The 21701-nt window shown below is 37.0% G+C and overlaps 2 protein-coding genes across 4 annotated transcripts; both read left to right on the plus strand.

Annotated features, from left to right (window-relative positions):
- On the plus strand, positions 1-16370 carry krit1 (KRIT1 ankyrin repeat containing). 3 transcript variants are annotated; one of them, XM_053492990.1, is made up of 18 exons: positions 7-142; positions 2093-2182; positions 2448-2609; positions 3525-3681; positions 3925-4017; positions 4110-4239; positions 5942-6185; positions 6292-6407; positions 6509-6652; positions 7215-7371; positions 7573-7680; positions 8678-8834; positions 8976-9127; positions 9210-9376; positions 9478-9565; positions 10416-10622; positions 11481-11597; positions 16057-16370. In XM_053492990.1, the coding sequence occupies exons 3-18, from the start codon at positions 2511-2513 to the stop codon at positions 16144-16146; spliced, it is 2226 nt and encodes a 741-aa protein (XP_053348965.1). In that variant the 5' UTR covers positions 7-142; positions 2093-2182; positions 2448-2510; the 3' UTR covers positions 16147-16370. The 3 variants fall into 3 exon arrangements, with proteins under 3 accessions (XP_053348966.1, XP_053348964.1, XP_053348965.1); XM_053492991.1 differs by lacking the exon at positions 2093-2182 and having other exon boundaries at positions 1-131; XM_053492989.1 differs by lacking the exon at positions 2093-2182 and having other exon boundaries at positions 5-142.
- Positions 16371-18188: 1818 nt separating this feature from the next.
- On the plus strand, positions 18189-21367 carry si:ch211-153f2.3 (uncharacterized). The gene is made up of 2 exons (XM_053493108.1): positions 18189-18628; positions 20215-21367. The coding sequence occupies exons 1-2, from the start codon at positions 18293-18295 to the stop codon at positions 20338-20340; spliced, it is 462 nt and encodes a 153-aa protein (XP_053349083.1). The 5' UTR covers positions 18189-18292; the 3' UTR covers positions 20341-21367.
- Positions 21368-21701: the final 334 nt, after the last annotated feature.

A 21701-nucleotide genomic window follows, 5' to 3' on the forward strand; every position in this document is an offset into this window, starting at 1 on the left:
CGTGTATGCACGCGCGGCGCTGTAGCTCCATCCCCACGCTACTCTGCTGCGACCGGAAGTTGACACAACCCCAGGCTTTTCTAAACTCTCAAATTCATTAACTCGCTCGGAAATACGTCAGAATGTATAAGGTCCGTGTCAGGTAAGCCCCAAGACCTTGGTGTGTATGTAATAAGAGCTTAACAACGCGTTAATACTCGCTATAGCGTCGCCTCACAGCCGCTTCAGGATCAGCTAACAACCGCTAACTTCAGTTAGCAAGGTGGTGGCCTGTCATGTTTCCGCAGGAGTTACCCGGGCGTGCATCTCTGCTGTTTCCTGTTAAAGCGAATATATCCGTCTTTTGTTGTTGTTATCATTGTTATAGTTTGTAGTGATTTTTTTTATTTATTTTTTTACACTGTATTAAAATTTATCTAGGTAGCTACTGGTTGCTAGCCTCGGACATCTCTGAGGTGCTAAACAATCTGCACTAACATTATCAGCAGCTTCTCTCTGTGTACATGATAATATATAGAGTTAAGAAATTATTTAGTTTAATATCTTAATCCAGGCGGTATACACACTTTTTAGGTTAACATTGTCAACTTTAAGAGCCACAGTAAGCTTATTGGTTTCTTATACCCACTGTGGACATATTTTTTCCCCACATTTTGGGGTATCTGCTAATCCCTTTAAAAAAAAAAAAAGACCTGGGAGAAAAAAACATGGCGTGTATATAATATATATAATTTTGCATTTTTAAATTATGTAAGAGAATCTGATCTGTTTATTAACTTGTGCTATGTATTTGGTAAATAATACAGACTGAGCACAAAGTCTTAACATGATTTCTGAACATGCACTATATGGACAAAAGTATTTCTCAAACCTGTTAATTATTGAATTTACGTTTTTCAATCAATCAGGCTCCTTATCCCTAGTGAAGGGCAATCTTAACACTTTAGCATAACATCTAAGACATCTTGGACAATGCTATACTTCCATCAGTTTTGGGGAAGGCCTTTTTTCATTCCAATATGACTTTGATGAGTTCGGTGTGGAGGAACTCTCAACGGCCCTAACACAGAGCCCTGATTGACCTTATCCCCATTTAGCACCTTTGGGATGAACTGGAACTAAAGATTGCGAGCCAGGCTTTCTCGTCCAGCATCAGTGCCCGACCTCATAAACGTTCTACATAATAAATCCCCACAGACACATTCCAAAATCTTGTGGACAGCGTTCCAAGAGAAGTGGAAGTTGATATAGCTGCTAAAGGACAGGGCAATTTACTCCATATTAAAGTGTACTGTATGTATTTGAATACATTGTCACTGCAGTTTTGGGTAAATACTTTTGTCCAAATCATGTATTTCTCCCAGTATCTCTTTAAGTGTATGTGCTAATCCCTTCTTTTATATGTTTGGGTCGAAATGATCTGTGAGAATAAACCATTACTAAGAGGTTAGGTTATATCCAAGCTTGGTTATTTCCAATATAATTTTGTGTCTTATCTGCACAACAAGATTTACACACATATATTACACAGAACCAGTGTAATGCAATATTTAGGACTTCGTCAAGAATAGTTTTTAAGATAACAGAGCTTTCGATTTGGAGAGACGTCCAACACTGCTGATCTTTCCTACTGAGAAACTGTCAAAATCGGGACCTACCATTTGGTCTTCTGATCATGTAGGCAGTCTGATCATGGCTTTCATCAGTTTCTACTGAAATGCTGAGATGAGTATAGAGGGAGAAATAGAAAGGGAGTTTTTACTTTATTATTCTGCACAATCCGAGGTCCCGGTTTGATTCGAACACCCTTCATAATTAGGTTTCTTCTTTAGCTCCAAGAGCTCATTTTCTTACAATTTTCCAGTAAAGTTCTACATCTTTATGAGAAATCCAGTGTAGAAATGTTGCAGAGAACAAATGTCAGACTCAGATACACACAATGCATCACAGCTCTGCAACTCTAACTGAGACTCGGCTACTGATCAATATACAATATGAGGTTATAAACAGTTATATTTGTGTGAGAGTTGAAACTTTTTTTTTTCAATCAGAGTTTACAAATGAGAAAGCTCTTTGGAATTGTTCTTTTTAGGTAGAGATGCAAGAGCTTGTTCCCAGCAGTAGACAGACACACAGCATTGTGGATAGCATAGGAACCTGTCAGCACCATCGTGTAAATAAGGTGTGTTACACAGGGAATGATAAAGATTAATTTAAAACTTGTGGACTGTGGATTTTTCCTGAAACTGATCTCACAGTGTTTAACTTGGATAAAGTTTATAAATTAGCACATTAACCAATCAGCAGCCACAGTATGAAAAACTATTAATTTGGTCTAAAACTTTTTAAAGTGGATCAAGAGGTTATAGTTGCTTCCATGTAAAATATTTGTTGTTGTCGCGTAATATTATAATTGAAATATAATAGTTTTATTTCATCCACTGCAGGTATGGTGTTACGAGAATTTTCGCTATCAGAAAGTGAAATGTTGGATATGAGACGTATGAAAGATGGGTAATCAGGAGCTGGAAGATGTGTTCGTAGCTGTCATACGGCCAAAGAGCGCCGTGAGCCTTAACTCCAAGGAATATCGTGCCAAAGCATATGAGGTTAGAACAGTGACACACACTCTCACCTGTTTTTACTTGTACTTGTCATATATCGACACTCGTTGGACTTTTGCACTTATATATGCTTATGTACTTATTTAATAATTATATAATAAGATTTGTCCATATACTGTTTAAGCTAGGTGTTCCTAATAATAAGGTTGCTAAATATCTTAAGCTTGAACATGTTTATGCGAATTAAGTACAGATAGTCCCTGACTTACAAACAATTGAGTTACGAGTTTCTTAACATTTGTAGCTGCGAACAAATCGCAAAAAGTAGCAACATTAACTTAGTGTGTAAGTGAATGTATAAAATGTCTAAAGACATTTGTGAATAATCCTAATTTCTGAAAATCCCTAACAATTCAGAGTTCACAGTCCAATACAGTGGAAAACAGCTCTGTGACAAAATGTCGTTTAAAAATCCCCTCGCAATTTAAAGGTGCAGAGACAACACAATTCCCATCCCTAGTCAGTTAATTTTATTTATTTTTTTGGTCAAACCAATTAATTAAATTGATTTAAAAATATATATATATTTTTTGGTTAACTTGCTAATGTTAAATGGTCCAAAAGTTAAAAAATATTTTAAAAAATATACTGCAGAAAATAAAATAAGCTTTGGGGTTTATGGGTGGTTGGTGCGTTAACGCCACTTGTTGGACTGGAGTGTAGAGCAGAACTATCTTCAACACAAGCTACACAGGCTTTCAGTGCTAACTTGATACTATAAGTAGTTTTTAATACTTCAAAATTTGTAAGAAATATAGCTGCTTTAGACAAATCAGACAATAAGCCATATAACTATTGAATCACAATGCTCAAAATCAAATCACCAGTCTGCCTGAGATTTACATAATTAGTTTTTAGACGTATAGACACCTTTACATATTGCTTGCATCATTTCTGTAGATTCTGCTGATTGAAGTTCCACTTGAGGGAAAAGAGAAGAAAAGGAAGAAGGTTCTCCTGGGCACCAAAATTCACGCAAACGGCGACAAAACAAAGTCGATCCTGGAATATGTGGACGAAGTGACTAAGCCCATATCTAATAACCAAGGCATAATAGGTTAGTATTCTCTTGTTGGGTTTTCATACAAGTCTAGTATTTATCAATAATCAGCAGAGCATGAGCAGGTCATGGCTTGTAAAAAAAAATTTATAAAAAAAATTTTTTTCAGCCGTACAGTTTGATTGGTTAAAAAGAATGCGCTGTATAACAAACCAAGTCTTTAATAGCCCCTGATTGAGGAATGATGAGAATCTGTGTATGTGTGTGTGTGTGTGTGTGTGTGTGTGGGTGGGTTTACAGGGAAACGTGTTGTGCACATGAAGAAGTTCCCTCTAGATGGTGAGAATGAAGGAAAAGAGGCCTCTCTATTTATTGTGCCAATTAATGTTAAAGGTAAAATATGCATTTTTTTTCTTTTTAAGAATATCTCTCTAACGTATAAGACCTAGGTCATGTGTAAAACAACGGTCTCCAATCCTCCTTAGATAACAGCAAGACTGTGTATCACCCTGGGAGTCCCAGCTTTTATTGCCTTCAAGACATCATGCGTGTGTGCAGTGAAACCAGCACCCACTTCAACTCCATCACCTCAAAGATGCTGCTCGGCCTTGACAAGTAGGCTTCCAGGGTTTCCATGCTTGCGGTTGCAATCAGCAGTTTATATACATGAACATCAATGTCTTGGCACTGATGGGCTTTTAGTGAGTTCTTGAAACTGGTCTGCTTCTAGGCAAGAATGATTATATATTATACATATTAAACAGAAAAAAAACAAGAATTTGGTGCACAAGATTACATTTATTTTTGGTTTTCTGATATCAGTACAGTTAAACCTTGGATTGCGAACTCCCCCATTAGGAATAATGCAAACTCTGTGGATTCATTCCACAACCCAAAAATATTCTAGGGCTGCAACTAACGATTATTTTGATAATCGATTAGTTGGGCGATTATGTTTTCGATTAATCGGATAAAACCTAACCGCTCCTTAAATTTTATATTTTGCTTATAACTATTAAAAAAACCATAAATCAGGGTATTATTTATGTATAAAAATAAACTTTTAAAAATGCAAAAGCCACATATAGAGTTTAATAATCTTTAATTTTGACATTTTAAACCTTAAATGAAATGTAGTATATAATATATATATGTATATGTGTGTGTGTATATATATATATATATATACACACACACACACACACACACACACACACAGTATATATATATATATATATATATATAGAGAGAGAGAGAGAGAGAGAGAGAGAGAGAGATAAATACACTGGTCTATTCAGTTGATAAGATATAAACAGATAAAATAATGTAATTTTGTATAAAAAAAATTATGTATGCATAAGTAAAACCACAGTAAATTACAAGTTAACTTTGTAGTGGACTATAAAAAACTGTAGAAATGCAAAAAGCTAATAGTCACAAATGTACTGTTTTTTGCGTTCGCTGAAAACCACAACAATCACTAAATGTAATATTCTACTGTTATTCGCATCGTGTAAATTAAGATGATCTAAAGTAGCGCCATTTAACTAATCACTATTGCTCGTTAGGTGATTGCGCAATGTGATGCTAGCGAGTAGCGCGTGAACAGATCTAACGTGACTGTCCCGAAGTTAGCAAATAGTTTAAACAAAAGAACTTAAACTATACAACTATTACACCATGGAGATACAGTTTTTACTGACCCTGCTGACGTTTCGCCATCCGTAACACCAACATGTTTTCTTTTTAAGTGTTGGTGCATGACATGCCATGAAAGCTCGGTCTTGCATAGCGTGCAGGTTACCGTCTTCTTAGAGGCGTTTAATGTAAATTGCTATCAAACCTTGGAGGACTCGGGGCGCGCGCTTTTTCCTGCAGACGCTTCTGTAACCTCCATTGCGCGAGCGGCTGTGTATCTGTGTGTATTTGTGCATCTTGTGGTCGCGCGCCTCAGTGACGTGAGCAGCCCAACTAATCGATAACGGCATTCGTTGACAACGAATTTCATTATCGATAATTATCGATTTTATCGATTAGTTGTTGCAGCCCTAAAATATTCTTATAAAAATGATTAATACAAAATATGAAGTATAAATGAAGCATATCGTGACTGGTGCAAGATGAGGGCACTGTGTGTAAATACATGAGCATACCTGAGAATGGAGAGCAAATATAAGGTAAATGCAGCCCGGTTTGAGAGGGAAGGCAGAGCTATTGTTCCTGGAAACAGTACATTTGCTTGCACACCTGAATATATGCTAAAGCACAATAAAAAATGTTTTTTCATTGCTGAAAAATGTGTGTTTATTGCCCTTAGGTGGCTGGCGGAGCAGCACAGTGTGCCACATGCAATTGCGGCGCTCTTCAGACCCTCACCCATAGAGAGGGTCAAAACCAACGTGAGCAATCCGGCCTACTCCACCGAGAGCAAGCAGAACGACACGTTGCTTCACATGGGCTACACCGCACTGGAGATCAAGAGCAAGATGATGTCACTGGAGAAGGCAGACATGTGCATCGAGAATCCACTCTATGGATCAGACCTGCAGTACACCAACAGAGTGAGATAACGCTAATCGTCTTTTTTTTTTTTTTTAATAGAAAGCAGTAACAAAGTATAGAAAATCTATACTGATGGTATATCTGTATATCTGACGGTGCGTATAGGTGGATAAGGTCATCATTAATCCATACTTTGGCTTGGGAGCGCCGGACTACTCCAAAATCCAGATTCCAAAGAGGGAGAAATGGCAGCGTAGCATGACCAGTGTGACTGAGGACAAGTGAGTAAATAAATAAGTCTGCACTGTTTCACACAAGAGGGTAATACAGAAATTCAGTTCAGCGTAATGACCATCTTTTTTTGCGTTCCCTGTTTTTAAAGAGATCGCCAGTGGGTGGACGACTTCCCGCTGCATCGCAGTGCTTGCGAGGGAGACACAGAGCTTCTGTCTAAACTGCTGGACAGCGGTTTTTCTGTCAAACAGTTGGACAGTGATCACTGGGCCCCCATCCATTATGCATGCTGGTATGTGATGTTTGCTTCTGTTTTTTTTTTTTCTCCATCAAGATCACTATTACAGGTAGTCCCCGACTTACAAAAATCCAAGTTAAGACACAGACACAAACGAATGACTGGAACAAATTACGGTAGTAACTTGTGTTTTATACAAAAAATAGACACTGCAGTGCATCAGATACCAATATTTATGATTATATAGAATATTTTCAGTGTGTAAGTGAATGATAAAAGTCCGGTATATTGTATGTGAGTGTGCGGGAGAAATGAGTCGACCTCACCGGTTTTAATGAATCACTCCGGGAGCACGATAATAGAAAATGGCTGTCCTGTAAAGCTATCCTGATGATGAATAATCTAACCTTAAAATCCTCAAAAAAACTGAATTCACAGTCCAATACAGTGAAAAACAGGCAAAATGTCATTGCATCACATTCCTCGCGGTGTAAAGTCGCAGAGAGAACAAATCTGACTTACAAACATGCTCTCGAAACAGAACTTGTTCGTAAGTCGGGGACTATCTGTACAAATAATTCACAGTTATTAAGACATGGCTGTGTTCCTCTTGCAGGCATGGGAAGGTGGAGGCCACCAAACTTTTGTTGGAGAAAGGAAACTGCAACCCCAACCTGCTGAACGGACAGCTCAGCTCTCCATTGCACTTTGCAGCCGGAGGAGGTCACTCAGAGATCGTGCAGCTCCTCCTTCAGCACCCTGATATAGACCGGGTAAGGCGCAACGCTGCCTGTTATAACTTCATTTCACTGTTTTATAGACCAGGAAGTTATGTTCAGCTGATCTTAAGTCTGTGCATTCACAAAGTTTTGTAGATAAAGCCACATGTCATGAGCTCATTTTTATAAGAAAAGCATTTCTTTTTCTTTTTTTATCTGATCTGTTTTATTATGCTTTAAAAAAATTTTTAAAAGCACATTGAAGACCAACAGAAACGTTCCCCTCTTCAACTCTGTGAGGAAAATAAACAGAACAACTGGGAGGAGACAGTAAATCTGCTTAAACAAGCCTGTAACCAACCAGTAAGTATGATCATATGAGGCATGTGCATTACTCTTATACTTAAAAATAAAATCTTGAGTTTGTTAAATGATTAAGTTTAGGATTAGAGACATGTACATGGTTGACTCAAAAATGATCCGCATTCCGGTTATATTAAATCTTCTGTTTGATTTGCACATTAAGGTGCCGAAACAAAATTTGACCCGATACTCTAAGGAGGGTGAGAGTTTCCTAAAGAGAATCATTATTGGTGATGAGACACTGATTCATCACTACGAGCCTAAGAGTACACGGTAGAATATGGAACGGAAACATCCTCAATTACTGACCAAGAAAAAGTCCATCTGGAAAATTCCATCAGCTGGAAAATTCATAAAGAATTGGAACATTAGCAGGAAAAAGATTTAACAATCAAAAACGCGACGTGAGACGCTTATTGAAGAGCTGAAGCTTAAACTTTGGATTAAGTACAGAGGACCGCTATCCGAGAGCGTTGTGATTTCCCCGTCACTAGGGGAGCTCCCACATTAAGGCTGCTACTACCACTCAGTGTTTTTTTTTTCTATGAACCACGTGACATCGCATTTTTTCGAACTGCTCGCTCACGCACCGTTCCTGTAGACACCCCTGATTGCCTGTAGAGCCGTGATTAATGTGGGAGCTTGAAGTACCTCTTCTGAAGAAGTGAAGACAGCGGTGCATTCATGGCTTGCCACTCAGCCTAAAACATGTTTAAATTCTGGGAATACGAAAGCTTTTTTACAGATAAAGTGTATTGGAGAGCACGGAGCTTGTCAAATAATTGATGTATGTGTCTTTTCTAAAAGTTAATTGAAATAAATTCTGCAGGCAGAGTGCGGAATATTTTTGATTCGCCTTCGTATAATAGAATTTACTGTATTTGTCTGGCTTTACCCAATGATGAATAGACACACAGTTAATACACTCACAAAAAAAACTTAGCTTCAACTATTCTACTGGTTTCTAAACGAGTACCTGTATTGAAAACTGTGTCAGTATGAAAAGGTTCGCATTTACCGCATGGACGGTTCGTACCGCTCAGTGGAGCTGAAGCATGGCAACAACACCACGGTGCAGCAGATCATGGAGGGTATGAGGCTCTCGCAGGAAACACAGCAGTACTTCACCATTTGGATCTGCTCCGAGAACCTGAGTGAGTCCCACCATGAAACTAGAATGAGAACGTAATGCTGTTTAGGCCACTTTTAATAAGTTAAACTAAATGACTGGGAGAAATGGAATAAAGAACGAAATTATGATTTGTAATCAATCGGTAATACGTGCTGTTTCTCAGGTCTGCAGCTGAAGCCCTACCACAAGCCCTTACAGCATTTGCGCATCTGGTCTGAGATCGTCACCGACCTGACTGCGCTGGACCCGCAGAGGGAGAGCCCCCAACTATTCTTGCGCAGAGACGTCCGTCTGCCTCTGGACATCGAGAAGAAGGTTTGATTAAAATATAACTAGAAAATAAAATGATTTTTATTTTTTTTTACCTAGAATTAATCCTGGAACTGTTTCACTCTAGGTTGAAGATCCACTCTCCATCCTCATCCTGTTTGATGAAGCGCGCTACTTCCTCCTCAAAGGGTTCTACTCATCACCCGACAGCAAGCTCATAACCCTGGCCAGCCTCCTTCTGCAGATCATTTACGGCACCTACGACAGCAAAAAACACAAACAGGGCTTTCTGAAGTGAGCATCGCAATTTTGAGATTAAATTTATGCATGGATCAGTGTGAGTTTTTCAATGCGCATTCTTCTCAATCCCTCTTTTTTTTCTTTTTTTTTTACAGCGAGGAAAACCTGAAATCCATCGTTCCGATATCCAAAGTGAAAAGTAAAGCACATCATTGGACTAACAGGATACTTCACGAGTATAAGGCAGGCTTGCATTTCACATCATGTTTTTATTTCTTTATGTTCTGTTTTTCATCCTATGTTGATCTACACTACCGCTTAAAAGTTTAGGATCGCTTGCAAATTTCTTTGTTTTTGCTTAGTGATTTATTTTCTACATTCTACAGCAATACTGGGGATTTCAAAACACATGAAATAGCACACATGGAATTAGGTTATTGTGTAACAAAAACAATAGCAGTCAGTTGTTATATTAAGACATTAAGTCAGCTGTTCTGGAACGGTTCTTGCGAAAACAGTATTGTGTTGAGTGCGTTTGGAAAACCCATTAAGCTCCATGATGAAACTGTCTCTCACAAAGACCCTTCCAGGAAAGCAAGACCAAAACTTACCTCTGCCGCAGAAGAGACGTTCATTTAGAGTCACCAGCCTCAGAAATCACCAATTAACAAACAGCACCTCAGATTAGAGCCGTTATAAAGGATTTAGCAGATACATCTCAATATCAACTGTTCAAAGGAGATTATTGTGTATTTTGGATAAACGCCTTCAGCATTGTTTTACAGTGTAGAAAGAGAGAAAAATAAAAAAAAAATTTTTTGAGCGGTAGTGTATTTATTATTATTGTCATTGAGCCATATTATTAATATTCTGTTTTATGCTTTTTGTTTTAATTTCTATTTCTTGATTTTTTTGATTCCCTATTCTTACTTGTTTATTCGTTTATATGTTTGCCTTCTTTATTCCAAATAATCAACTTGAAGTTGTTAATATGTGCTATATAATAAATTACTGATTGATTGATTGATCTGACCGTTTAGATATTGTATTATGATGTGTCTAGTCTAATCTCTGTGCATGTTGGTTTCTTTAGAGTCTGAGCACAAGTGAGGGAGTGAGTAAAGAAATGCACCACCTTCAGCGTCTCTTTCTCCAGAACTGCTGGGACATTCCCACCTACGGCGCCGCCTTTTTCACCGGCCAGGTTTACACCAAGGCCAGCTCCAGCACCCACAAGGTCATCCGGGTCTACGTAGGGGTCAACACTAAAGGTCTGCACCTAATGAACATGGAAACCAAGGTAAGACTAGAACAATATAAATACAGAACTAGCTTTTAGAAGAGGTTAACGATGATACTGATGATCACAGCGAGAATCGTAACAAATATTGACATCACAAAGAGTGATCTACTAGCCTGCAAAGAACCCCAAATTTAGGTAGTGCTGCGTTTGAGTCTCTGCAGACTGCTTTAACTTGATGCACTTAAAAAAAAAAAAAAACTAATGGATCAGTACACATTTTATTATATGACACCATATCATTGTAATGGCATGCCTTCAGCTTATGTGCATGATAAAAATAGTATTGTAGGTCTTAAGTCGTATGGCTACGTACGGTTAGCCAAACTGCTAGTTTCGGTTAGCCATATGGCTGGTTCCGGGGAAAGAGATCAATTTGTACAAAATAAAACATAACTTTTAACTTATTCACACAGGATTAGTATTCTCTGTGGACCTTGTTTGATTTTTATCAATTTTGGAGGTTTTCTGTAATCTTAATCTCATTTGTATCGGCCATGTTTGTAATTTGTAAAGTAACAATTCCCCCGTAAATGACCCACCATATTTTGCCTAGGTCCTGTGATAATAATATTATTAGTCTATTGCAAACCAGCATGTCTGTGATTTGGCCAGGATTTGGCGGGGTCGTATATAATTTTTTTTTTTTTTTTCAAGGTTTTTGTTTCCTGTGCGCCTTTTTTAGCTATCTTCCGGGAGATAAGTCGGATAAATTTGAGTAAATGATTTCTAAAACACAGAATGTCCCCCATCTGAATAGGACATTTGAAAAATATGCAGTTTTTAAAGAAAAGCATTCAGTTCCGGACTGGTACTATGACTCTTGGTGTTGTCAAGTTTTGTGTCTGTTTGCTCCAGGTTCTCCACCTCAGCATGGAGTACAACACCTTCATTTGGCAGCTCGGCCAGGCTGACCAGTACGTCCAAATCCACAATCTAGAGAACAAGAAGAACTTCATAGTGCATACTAAACAGGTATACTAGATATGTACTGTACAGTGGAACCTCGGATTACGAGTATAATTCGTTCCGGAAGTGGGCTCGTATTCCAAAACGCTCGTAAACCAAATTTAATTTTCCCATAAGAAATAATGGAAACTTAAATTATTCGTTTTACAGCCCAAAAAAATAAATACATAAAAATAATTAATACAAAATATTAAGTAAAAATAAAACAAATTAACCTGCACGTTACCTTTCAAAAAAAGTTACAAATAAATCCCGGCAGATAAGCGTTTCCCTTTGTGTGTGAGGCTAGAGTAAGTGGAGACTCTTGCTTTCAGCCCCTTCTGTCTCTCTTTCCTCATCTTACACATTAAAACTTTCTTCTCTTATTTAAACACACTCACACTCACATTAACGGAAAGACTGTTGTTCTGTTAAAAATTATTAAAGCTTCTCCGCTTTATTTTAATGTTGCTCGCGACAGTGTAATAGCCCGTTAATCCATGCTCGTGTAATGATGAGATGGACAAACTGGTCGATGCCTCTGTTCTTTTATTTTCTGCATTGTCAGATTATAGTTTTCGGGTGGATCCTGCACTTAAATCCAACAAAAGAAACTACTGAAGAACAAAACTCAGGCTCTATATCCTAACTTAAATCTCACATTCGCGATCACACACACCGGACTGCATTACCCACAATGCATCTCCCGCACTGGACCACACTTCAGTAAACAGAGGTCATAAATCAACGTCTCTCTCCCGCTACACTGTTTATCTAAAAAAAAAAACACTAAACATCGCTAAAGACACCCGTGTAAGCGCAAACTAACAGAATCACTGCTGTAAAGTAAAACAAACAAGCACCTTACCTCTGAAAATATTTGCAGAGTTTCTCCGGAGAGCACAGTGTGTGTCTCTTGCCTTCATTTCTGTGCGCGCATGTTTGTGAATGAGGGTTTCACACACACACACACACACACACACACACACACACACACACACAGCCGGCACAGTGTCTAATTACGCGCGCACACACACACACACACACACACCGGGATTTTAATTCAATTCAATTCAATTTTATTTATATAGCGCTTTTAACAATGGTCATTGTCTCAAAGCAGCTTCACAAAAAATTAAAGATTTTTTTTTTTTTTTTTAAAAAGAAAAGAAAAGAAAATATTTGGAAGTGTGTATGTGTGAGAAAAATGTGTCTAGATAATAATGAAATGAATGAATGATGAATGAAATGTCTCTGATGAGCAAGCCAAGGGTGACGGCGACAGTGGCAAGGAAAAACTCCCTGAGATGGCAATAGGAAGAAACCTTGAGAGGAACCAGACTCAACAGCGAACCCATCCTCATCTGGGTGATAACAGATAGAAATAACATCATGTGTGTTGTGCAGGTGAAAGTTCAATATAACAGAAGTTGTGTAGATTCAGTTCAGCAGTAGGTGCAGAGGGCAGATGGGGTCAGATCACTGGAAGCACAGGAGCAGGATGTGTAGCTCCAGCCATCATAAAGCAGAATCTAGCTGGAGCAGGTCCTTCTCAAGATGCCTTAGAAACCTCGCAGGGTTGCCCTTCGTCTACTAAAGCTGGCACAATCTCCAGATGCCTCGGGATGGGTAGAAAAATACAGAAAAGATGGAGAGAATTAGCGTAGTTGCCATTCAGGATAGGTGTACTGGAGTATGAGGTTATGGGATGAGTTACGCTTATGTCAGATTAAAGAGATGCGTCTTGAGTCTACTTTTGAATTGGGAAACCGTGTCTGCTCCCCGAACAGTGTCTGGAAGGCTATTCCAAAGCTTTGGAGCCAAATATGAAAATGCCCTGCCCCCTTTTGTAGATTTTAAAATTCTGGAAATTACCAGAAGTCCGGAGTTTTGTGATCTTAAGGGACGTGGTGGATTATAGCGTATCAAAAGACTGGTTAGGTATGTGGGAGCTAAACCATTTTAAGCCTTGTATGTAAGTAGTACTATTTTGTAATTAATTCTAAATTGAACAGGTAGCCAGTGCAGGGATGATAATATAGGTGTTATATGATCATATTTTCTGGATCTAGTGAGAACCCTGGCGGCTGCATTTTGGACTAACTGTAGCTTGTTTATTGAGGATGCAGGACAACCACCTAGTAATGCATTACAATAGTCCAGTCTGGAGGTCATGAATGCATGAACTAGCTTTTCTGCATCAGATACGGATAGGATACTCCTAAGTTTGGCAATATTTCTAAGATGGAAAAAGGCTGTTTTTGTGATAAGGCTGTTTTTGTGAATTTTATTTATTTTATTTTTTTTAACCTCTGTATTAAGGCTGTTTTTGTGAATTATTTTTTTATTTTTTATTTTTAACCTCTGTATTGAGAATTTCTTTTGCCTTACTCGCGCGCACACACGTGTGTTATAAGAAACAGTACAGGCGCTGTACACACGCGCTTCCAAACACATAATAAAATATGTTTCACACACACGTAGCCACAGTGTTATAGTAAACAGTACACACGTGCACAGATGTTGATTATACCAGTAAGAGACGAGCACTAAGTCCTAGCAGGGGGGATGAATACCCGCAGCGCAAGAGAGAGAAAAACCGTTGGCTTAGTTGTGATGACGTGACGCTCGGTGTCAAAACAAGAAGCGCATGCGTTATACATGATACTCGGAGCTCGTAAACCACGACAACGCTCGTTTTTTAAGTCAAAAGTTATTTAAAAATCTTTGCTCGTCTTCCGGAACACTCGTAAACCACGTTACTCGTAATCCGAGGTTCCACTGTATATATATATATATATAAATATTCCATACTACAGATGTGCCGGTGACTTTGTTCACGTGGAATGTAATTGCACACTCATAAGCACGTTTTAAAACAATGTACAGCGCCATCTGTTGAATTTTAAGATTAACTAATGATTATTATAATATTATTCAGCATATATTTTTGCTGGAATTTATATATACATAAATGTATGATGTCAGTCCTTATTAAAGAAGTTGGTATCTTACTCTAATGCGCTCTTTTTTTAAAGCTTTATTTTGGAAAATACAGAAAAGTCTTAACACATTTATATAAATATGTTTTGCCTGCACGCCCCCAAAAAAATACAGTTTCAGAAAGGTCAAATGATTAGCCTACATAAAAGAAAACAACTGAGAAGATTCTAAATGACTGTAATTGGGTTAAGAACTGTCCATCACGAAAAGAAAAGTGCTGAACCATCAAACCATCAACTTTGCAGACGAAATTGTGTTTAGGAAAAGAAAATCATGATTGGAGATCACTTTAAAGATTGGTAAAGTTGCCTTATTAAAGTTGACAGTAGAAATCACAGCTATGTTTAATATAGCGCTGTGAAAAAGTATTTGCCCTTTTTTCCCCATTTTTCTCACACCTAAAGGATTGAGATCATATTTTACGAATAACAAATTTTAATATGTCTTTGTTCACGTGGAACGTCAAAAAAATATTTTTATCATATATTATAAATAAACTCTCTATATATAAAAATGTGTGTGTGTATGTGTGTGTGTATATATATATATATATATATATATATATATATATATATACACACATACACACACATTTTTATATATTATATAAAAATGGACGTTATTTTATATATTTATATATATAAAAATGTGTGTATGTGTGTATATATATATATATATATATATATATATATATATATACATTATATATATAGTATAGTTTATTTATAATGTATAATTTTATAAAATCTATATAAAATAACGTCCTCCCAAATTATTTTCCGCAAATATATTCAATGTACAGACACGCCACCTTTACAGTTTTATTATATTTATAGATAGATGTATGATGTGCAGTTTTTTTTTTTTTTTCAGTTATAAAAAAAATAATTATTTGCTAAAGTTTTACTTTGACACGAGAAAGCTGCACCTGTCCGTCTTTTTATAATTTTCCTGTAATAGAGTGCCTGTCAGGGTTTATTCTGTTGATTATGTGGTGGTTTGAGAAGTTTTTTAGGTTGTGTTACGTTGTAAAAAGCTCCTGTAGTAAACCTCTGTTGTAAATATATGTTGGTAGGGATGGATTTTTTTTTATATCTCTGTGGTAGTTTCCTTAAATAGAAAATTCAATAGTACAATTTCCTAGTTTCCTTTTGTTACAGAGCAAAAAGTCTGCTGGTTGGAGTTGGACCTGATCCATGGAATTAAGCTGAAGGTTCAGGGGTTGGAACATGTTTAATGTTTTATAGAGCATTTCTGGTTTAGGGTTAAGCTCTTAGGAGAAGTTGGATCAGATCCAGCTCTAACCACATGAACATTTTGGTTTGCAGCAAGGACTATCTCACATCTTCACCTTTCATTAACTTTACTTCTAATGTTTGTTATATATCTCTGGCAATGTACAATTATATCCAGTATTTATAGCTGATGTTGGTATTTGTGTAAATCTGTGTTTGACCCTCCGTTCCCCACGTTTCCTTTACAGGCAGGCCTGATCGTAAAGCTGTTGATAAAGCTAAGCGGACAAATAATCCCTAACGATAGAGCACCGTCAGACAAATATGCCTACGGCTAACTCCTTCATGCAACTCATGCCATCAAATTACCTTGACTTTTACAGTTACATTTGTATCTATATTACTTTTAATGTTTTTTATGGTAATTCTTAAGGAATTTGTTCCCCATAGCACCTTTAAAACTATACCTTCTGTTTGGAACACAGTTTTTAATTTTTTATTTTTTTTATTGCTGTGTATAAATATTTATATGTATTGATTGCATTTTAATAAAGAAATATATAACATATATTACTGACTCATTTCATTGTTTTCCTAAACATCTCATAATAAAAGGTAAGGATCTTTTCATTTACAAATTTTGTTGTGATTTTGAAAAGTTATAATTATTAAACTTATCACTCATGTTAATATCCAAAAGAACATTACAGGATGGTATAAGATGTGGCTTTGCCTGCATGGATAACTTGTTTTTACCACCAGATGGCAGTAAGTGGCAGCATAATCATGTCTACAAGATGCAATTTGTTAAAAGTTTGTAAAGATTAAATCTGCTCAACCAGTAAAGAGGGTGATTCTCACTTTATCAATGATGTTTGTACTGCATTGCTTTTAAGCAATCTTGTAGCACTGTAAAAAAAAAAAAGTATTGTCCCCCCTCCTTTTTAAATTTTTCTCACACCTACAGGATTGAGGTCATAATATATATTTTTTTATATTACACAAAAAATAAATGTTTTCCAAAAATCACAGCTCATTCATGTTTTATCATGGGGTCAATTACTTTTTTAGATAGGGCCAGGCAGGTTTGAACAGCTTTTCTCCCTTAACAAATGAAATCATTATTTAAAAACTGCATTTTAGGCGGCACGGTGGTGTAGTGGTTGCCGTGCACCTTTAGGGTCTGAGTTTGATTCCCGTCTCTGTGTGCATGAAGTTTACATGTTCTCTCCGTGCTTAGTGGGTTCCCTCCGGGTACTCCGGTTTCCTCCCACAGTCCGAAGACATGCAAATTAGGCTAATTGGCATTCCCAAATTGCCCGTTTTGTGTGTATGTGTGTGTGCCCTGCGATGGCTTGGCATCCTGTCCGGGAATAAAGTCCTGTACTGGGAATAAAGTCAACCTCCAGCCTCTGAATGTCTTCCTCTAAAATATCACTCGGGGTTTAACGGGTTGTTTATTCGTCTTCTGTTAGAGTGTCATGTTCTGCTTCGCAGCCTGACCTTAAGACTTCATCTCGCATTTGTACACGCTCTAATGAGCATCTCTGCGCAAAAGTCACACCGCGGTCCACGCCGCATCCCTAACTACAGACCCCTCCCGAGTTCATCGTCCAGTAGGCATGCATAATGGACTTGATATTTCAAAACCGCTGGAGGCATGACGAAGCCTCGACTGAGCCGTCCGACAAACAGTTGAAAATAAGTTTTTGCGAATGACTTTAACTTCCGTCCTTTGCTGAGGAAAAGTATGAAAAGTCAGTTTACAAGGCATGCACTTTTTTTTTTTTTTTCAAAAAAAGTTTTGTCTGTAACTTGCATGTGAGCCAGGAGAGTACACTAGACTTCTGTTTCTGTCTCTACAGAGCGAGCGAGAGGATTGTGTCCGGCCTGCCAGGGAGCCGTGGATTGATTGCCTCTCGGGAACGGCGTTCGCTTTACTTTACTCACGAAAACGAAAGTTTTCTTCACAGCAAGCTTTTGTAGCACAGACTCTCTTCAGCACTGCCTCGTTTGACGCATGATGGTGATGAGTTTTTTTTTCCCCCGGGCCTATAAAACCTGCGTGAAAGGTCAGAAGAAAACTAGCTGTCGAGACACTGTACTCCGTCACAAAGAAAAGACTCAACTGAGATCTTTCTCGAAGCCCATTTCTCACACAAAAGCTGAATGGGTGCGTAGTGGGGGTGAGCAAAAGACCGAGTGAGCAAGGCCCAATCCCCCCCCTGCACCTTTTCACTTACTTTGGATGGAACAATAGTCTTTGTCCACAATGTCCCTCCATTCTTCTTGTCAGGTTTTTTTTGGGGAGGGTGTTTTCTCTATAGTAACAGTGACAAATCAGGGCAGAACCAAAGTTCCTGCTGACTAGAGAAGGACTTGCACACTTGCTGCTCATCAGCGACAGGTTCTCAGTGTTTTATTGAGTACTCCAGAAAGAGCACTAAAGAAAAGAAAAGAAAAAACAACCACCACTACGAATGTATGACACTGGAGCGACGATGTGTGTGTGTGAAAGTAGTCAGTCCCCTGAGGAAGGGTATTAGTGAAACCAGGGCATCGTCTCTCTCACACACACTTTCATTCACTCCCCTGGATGCCACGATGAACTCAGAGACTCAGTATGAGGACTCGGTGTCTATTATGGTGCTGGAGAACATTAAAAACAGGCTTCGCCATGCCTTCAGGACGACGGCCGAGCCGCGAGCGTCTGCCGAGGACGACGATGAAGCCATGAGTGCCGGCAGGAGTTTCCAAGCTAATGAGGAACTACGCAGAGCCAAGATCGACGGGGCAATCACCTGGTTACGGTCCGAACTGGTGAGTTAATTTCACAAACTCATCATCTAAAGAATGACCGTTAATGCATGGACTTACTTACTTGTATAACTTTACTGTAATATGAATGGTAAATGGCAAAATTTGTGAAGAGCAGAATTTTTCCAAAAATAATGACGTCACCTGTCACAGAACATTTCTGTACAGAATTTGGATTTATTTGCTGGATCTTGGTTAATCGTCTACCTTTAACTATAGTTTTGGAGGACTGCACCGTTTTCAATTTTTTCTTTCTTTTTTTTTTTTCTTTCTTTCTTTCTTTCTTTATGATAATAATAATAATAATTATTATTATTATTAAAATAATAATAATAATAATTATTATTATTATCTTAATTATTTAATTAATTTATTGTTTTTTGTATGTAAGCATGCAAATTACCTGATGAGTTGATGCAGGTGTCTTTATACAGAGAAATGGCCAAATTGTTTTGGATCAACAGGTCTGCAGCTTTGGATGTTGTTCTACTGTATAGCATTGCGTTACACTACTGTGGTCTTCTGGGGTATTAATAACACTGATTATTTTATACATTTAACACAGTCCGGTGGATTAATACAATCATTACAATCTAGCTACGATTAACTGTTAATTTATCTATAAAAAAATATTATATATATATAATTATTATTATTATGTATAGTCAGCCAAATTTATACACACTTCAGGAAATTTTTTTTTATAAATCTAAAGAATAAGTAAGTCACAGCTCATTCATGTTTTATCATGGGGTCAATTACTTTTTTAGATAGGGCCAGGCAGGTTTGAACAGCTTTTCTCCCTTAACAAATGAAATCATTATTTAAAAACTACTAATAAAAAGTCTAATTATTTTTATACTAAATGTATTGCTATATGTTTTATATATGATAATATTCTTAATATTATATTAATATAATATACATTATACTATTTTTTATTTTCTGAAATGGCTGACTATACATTTTAATTATTTTGTTTTTAAAGATCTGTAAAAAATTTGACACTTACTTGAACCTTGTATCGTAAGCTAATATATTAACCTGAAATATTAAAGTTATACATTAATCTGATTACCATGGAATAAATAACAATAGCGGTGTATATATGTAACATTATCAATAATAAATATAAATAAATGTAACATTAAAATGGTTAATGATATTTATGACTTTGTATAATAATAATTTATTAAATGACATTTGTTTATGTGTCACCTACCTATGCTGGTGTCAATCAGTTATCAGGGCAAAAACAATAATAGTATAAATTTAATTACTGGTACTAAATATCAACAACAACGAAGAATAAAGATGCCTGTATATTATGGAAACACCCTTAATTATTATGTTCATTATTTTGGTAGTGTTACTGATAGTTTTAATGCTGAAGTTTATGATGTTTCAATGTTTAAGTGTGTCATAAGTCATTGAATAAACTAAAAAAAATAAAAAACATTGTCTATAAAAATGACCGATGTTTGACTTTAACAAGCCTCAGACAAGAAGCCAGTTTGGACGTGTCCTGCTGTGTCGTCAGCCAAATGACCACAGAAGTGTGTGTTTGTGTTTTTGTCTTTAACATTCAGCTGGAGATGCGCTCGCAGGACCGGCAGCTGGCTCAGACCCTGCTCGGACTTAACAATGAAATCCAGAGACTGAGGCGGGAAAGTGGTCCTCTCTTATTAGACTCCAATCACACGGAAAAGCACTGAGATCAGCACGAATAACACGAAACCATCTGTTACTTATGAGGTCTCGGCCTGGAGATGGGAGAAGTTACTGCTCAAGATGTGCATTTACCTTAAATATGATGTTCACTTTGTGAGTGTGTGAGTGTGTGTGTGTGTGTGTGTGTGTGTGTGTACTGTTATACATGTTAGCAGGTAGTATGCAGGACAATAGTTTTAGATATTATATCCAGAGAATATCTTTGAAATCTTTATTGTTGAATAAAACAAATGATCCCCAAAAAAATAAATAAATAAAAGAGATTTGATCACATGACACGTCCTTAATGAATGCTTTCGTCAAAATACATATTCACACAAACAAAAAATACAATATCATTGATTTTAAAAACTCACTATGATTATCATAACTCTATAGATGTACATTCTTTGTTCTTTTTCTTCTATGTTGTTTTATAAGTTTGTTCTTGTCTTGCATGCTTATGCAGTTTTATTCACATAAAATTTCAAGCACACAGTGATGTGTAGATTCTTATAACTTTATATCCTGTATATATGTGCAGTGTTTGAGTTCAACTTTCCCAAAGTCACTGAAAGCAGATTTGTCACCTTTAAAAAAAAATGTTCATTTAATTTTTTATCACCTTCAGCGGAAATACAAACCTTGGAAAGTCAGGTTTTAATTAAATATATCTGAATTTTAGTATACAGTAAAAACATACTTTTGTCATAATAACAGAATAAAGGCTGACAGGTGAAGGCCACCGTGGTTCAGTTTTATGTGACATGAAGTTCCACGCCATGAAGTCAAACTTTTACTGTTAAACAGTAGTGAGTAAAACATACTGCATGTGTGTTAAAACACAGGTGCGCGCGCGCACACACACACACACACACACACACACAAACAAACACGTAATGTTATGTTTAAACAGTGTATATATTCTAAAACAAAGAAGGATTCAAAATTCTAATTAATTAAGCATTTTCACATATTTGGGAAACTAACCCCATTAACTGCTTTATACAAAACAAAAAAAAAAATCCATAAATCCTATCCCTTCTCCTGAAGCATCTGTTCAGATTATATGCAGACAGATTCAGTGTAAACCGAATCATCAGGTCATACACAAACTTGTGTATATTGTCATTAAACCAAAAGAAAATGGTAGTATGAAGTTCTTGTATATCTTGTAATGAAAATTATTTTAAAAAACAAAAAAGCAAAGCCAAACAGAAGCATTTTCATTAATAATCTCAGACTCTGAACCTACCTTTATACACTCTATGAACAAAAGTATTTCCCCAAACCTGCAATGACATTGTATCCAAATACCTGCACTTCAGTATGGAGTCAGTCCTCCTATCTTTTTTTAATCTAACAG

The sequence above is a fragment of the Clarias gariepinus genome, chromosome 3, assembly GCF_024256425.1.
Source record: "Clarias gariepinus isolate MV-2021 ecotype Netherlands chromosome 3, CGAR_prim_01v2, whole genome shotgun sequence".
NCBI lineage: Eukaryota > Metazoa > Chordata > Actinopteri > Siluriformes > Clariidae > Clarias > Clarias gariepinus.

What these genes read in the sequence shown, in the direction of transcription:
- krit1 (XM_053492991.1), top strand. Translation starts at nt 2,511, where the DNA reads ATGGGTAATCAGGAGCTGGAAGATGTGTTCGTAGCTGTCATACGGCCA. An exon ending in ACCAGTGTGACTGAGGACAA is followed by an intron (nt 6,408 to 6,508) that starts GTGAGTAAATAA and finishes CTGTTTTTAAAG; the next exon opens with AGATCGCCAGTGGGTGGACG. An exon ending in AACAAGCCTGTAACCAACCA is followed by an intron (nt 7,681 to 8,677) that starts GTAAGTATGATC and finishes AAACTGTGTCAG; the next exon opens with TATGAAAAGGTTCGCATTTA.
- si:ch211-153f2.3 (XM_053493108.1), top strand. Translation starts at nt 18,293, where the DNA reads ATGACACTGGAGCGACGATGTGTGTGTGTGAAAGTAGTCAGTCCCCTG. An exon ending in CCTGGTTACGGTCCGAACTG is followed by an intron (nt 18,629 to 20,214) that starts GTGAGTTAATTT and finishes TTTAACATTCAG; the next exon opens with CTGGAGATGCGCTCGCAGGA.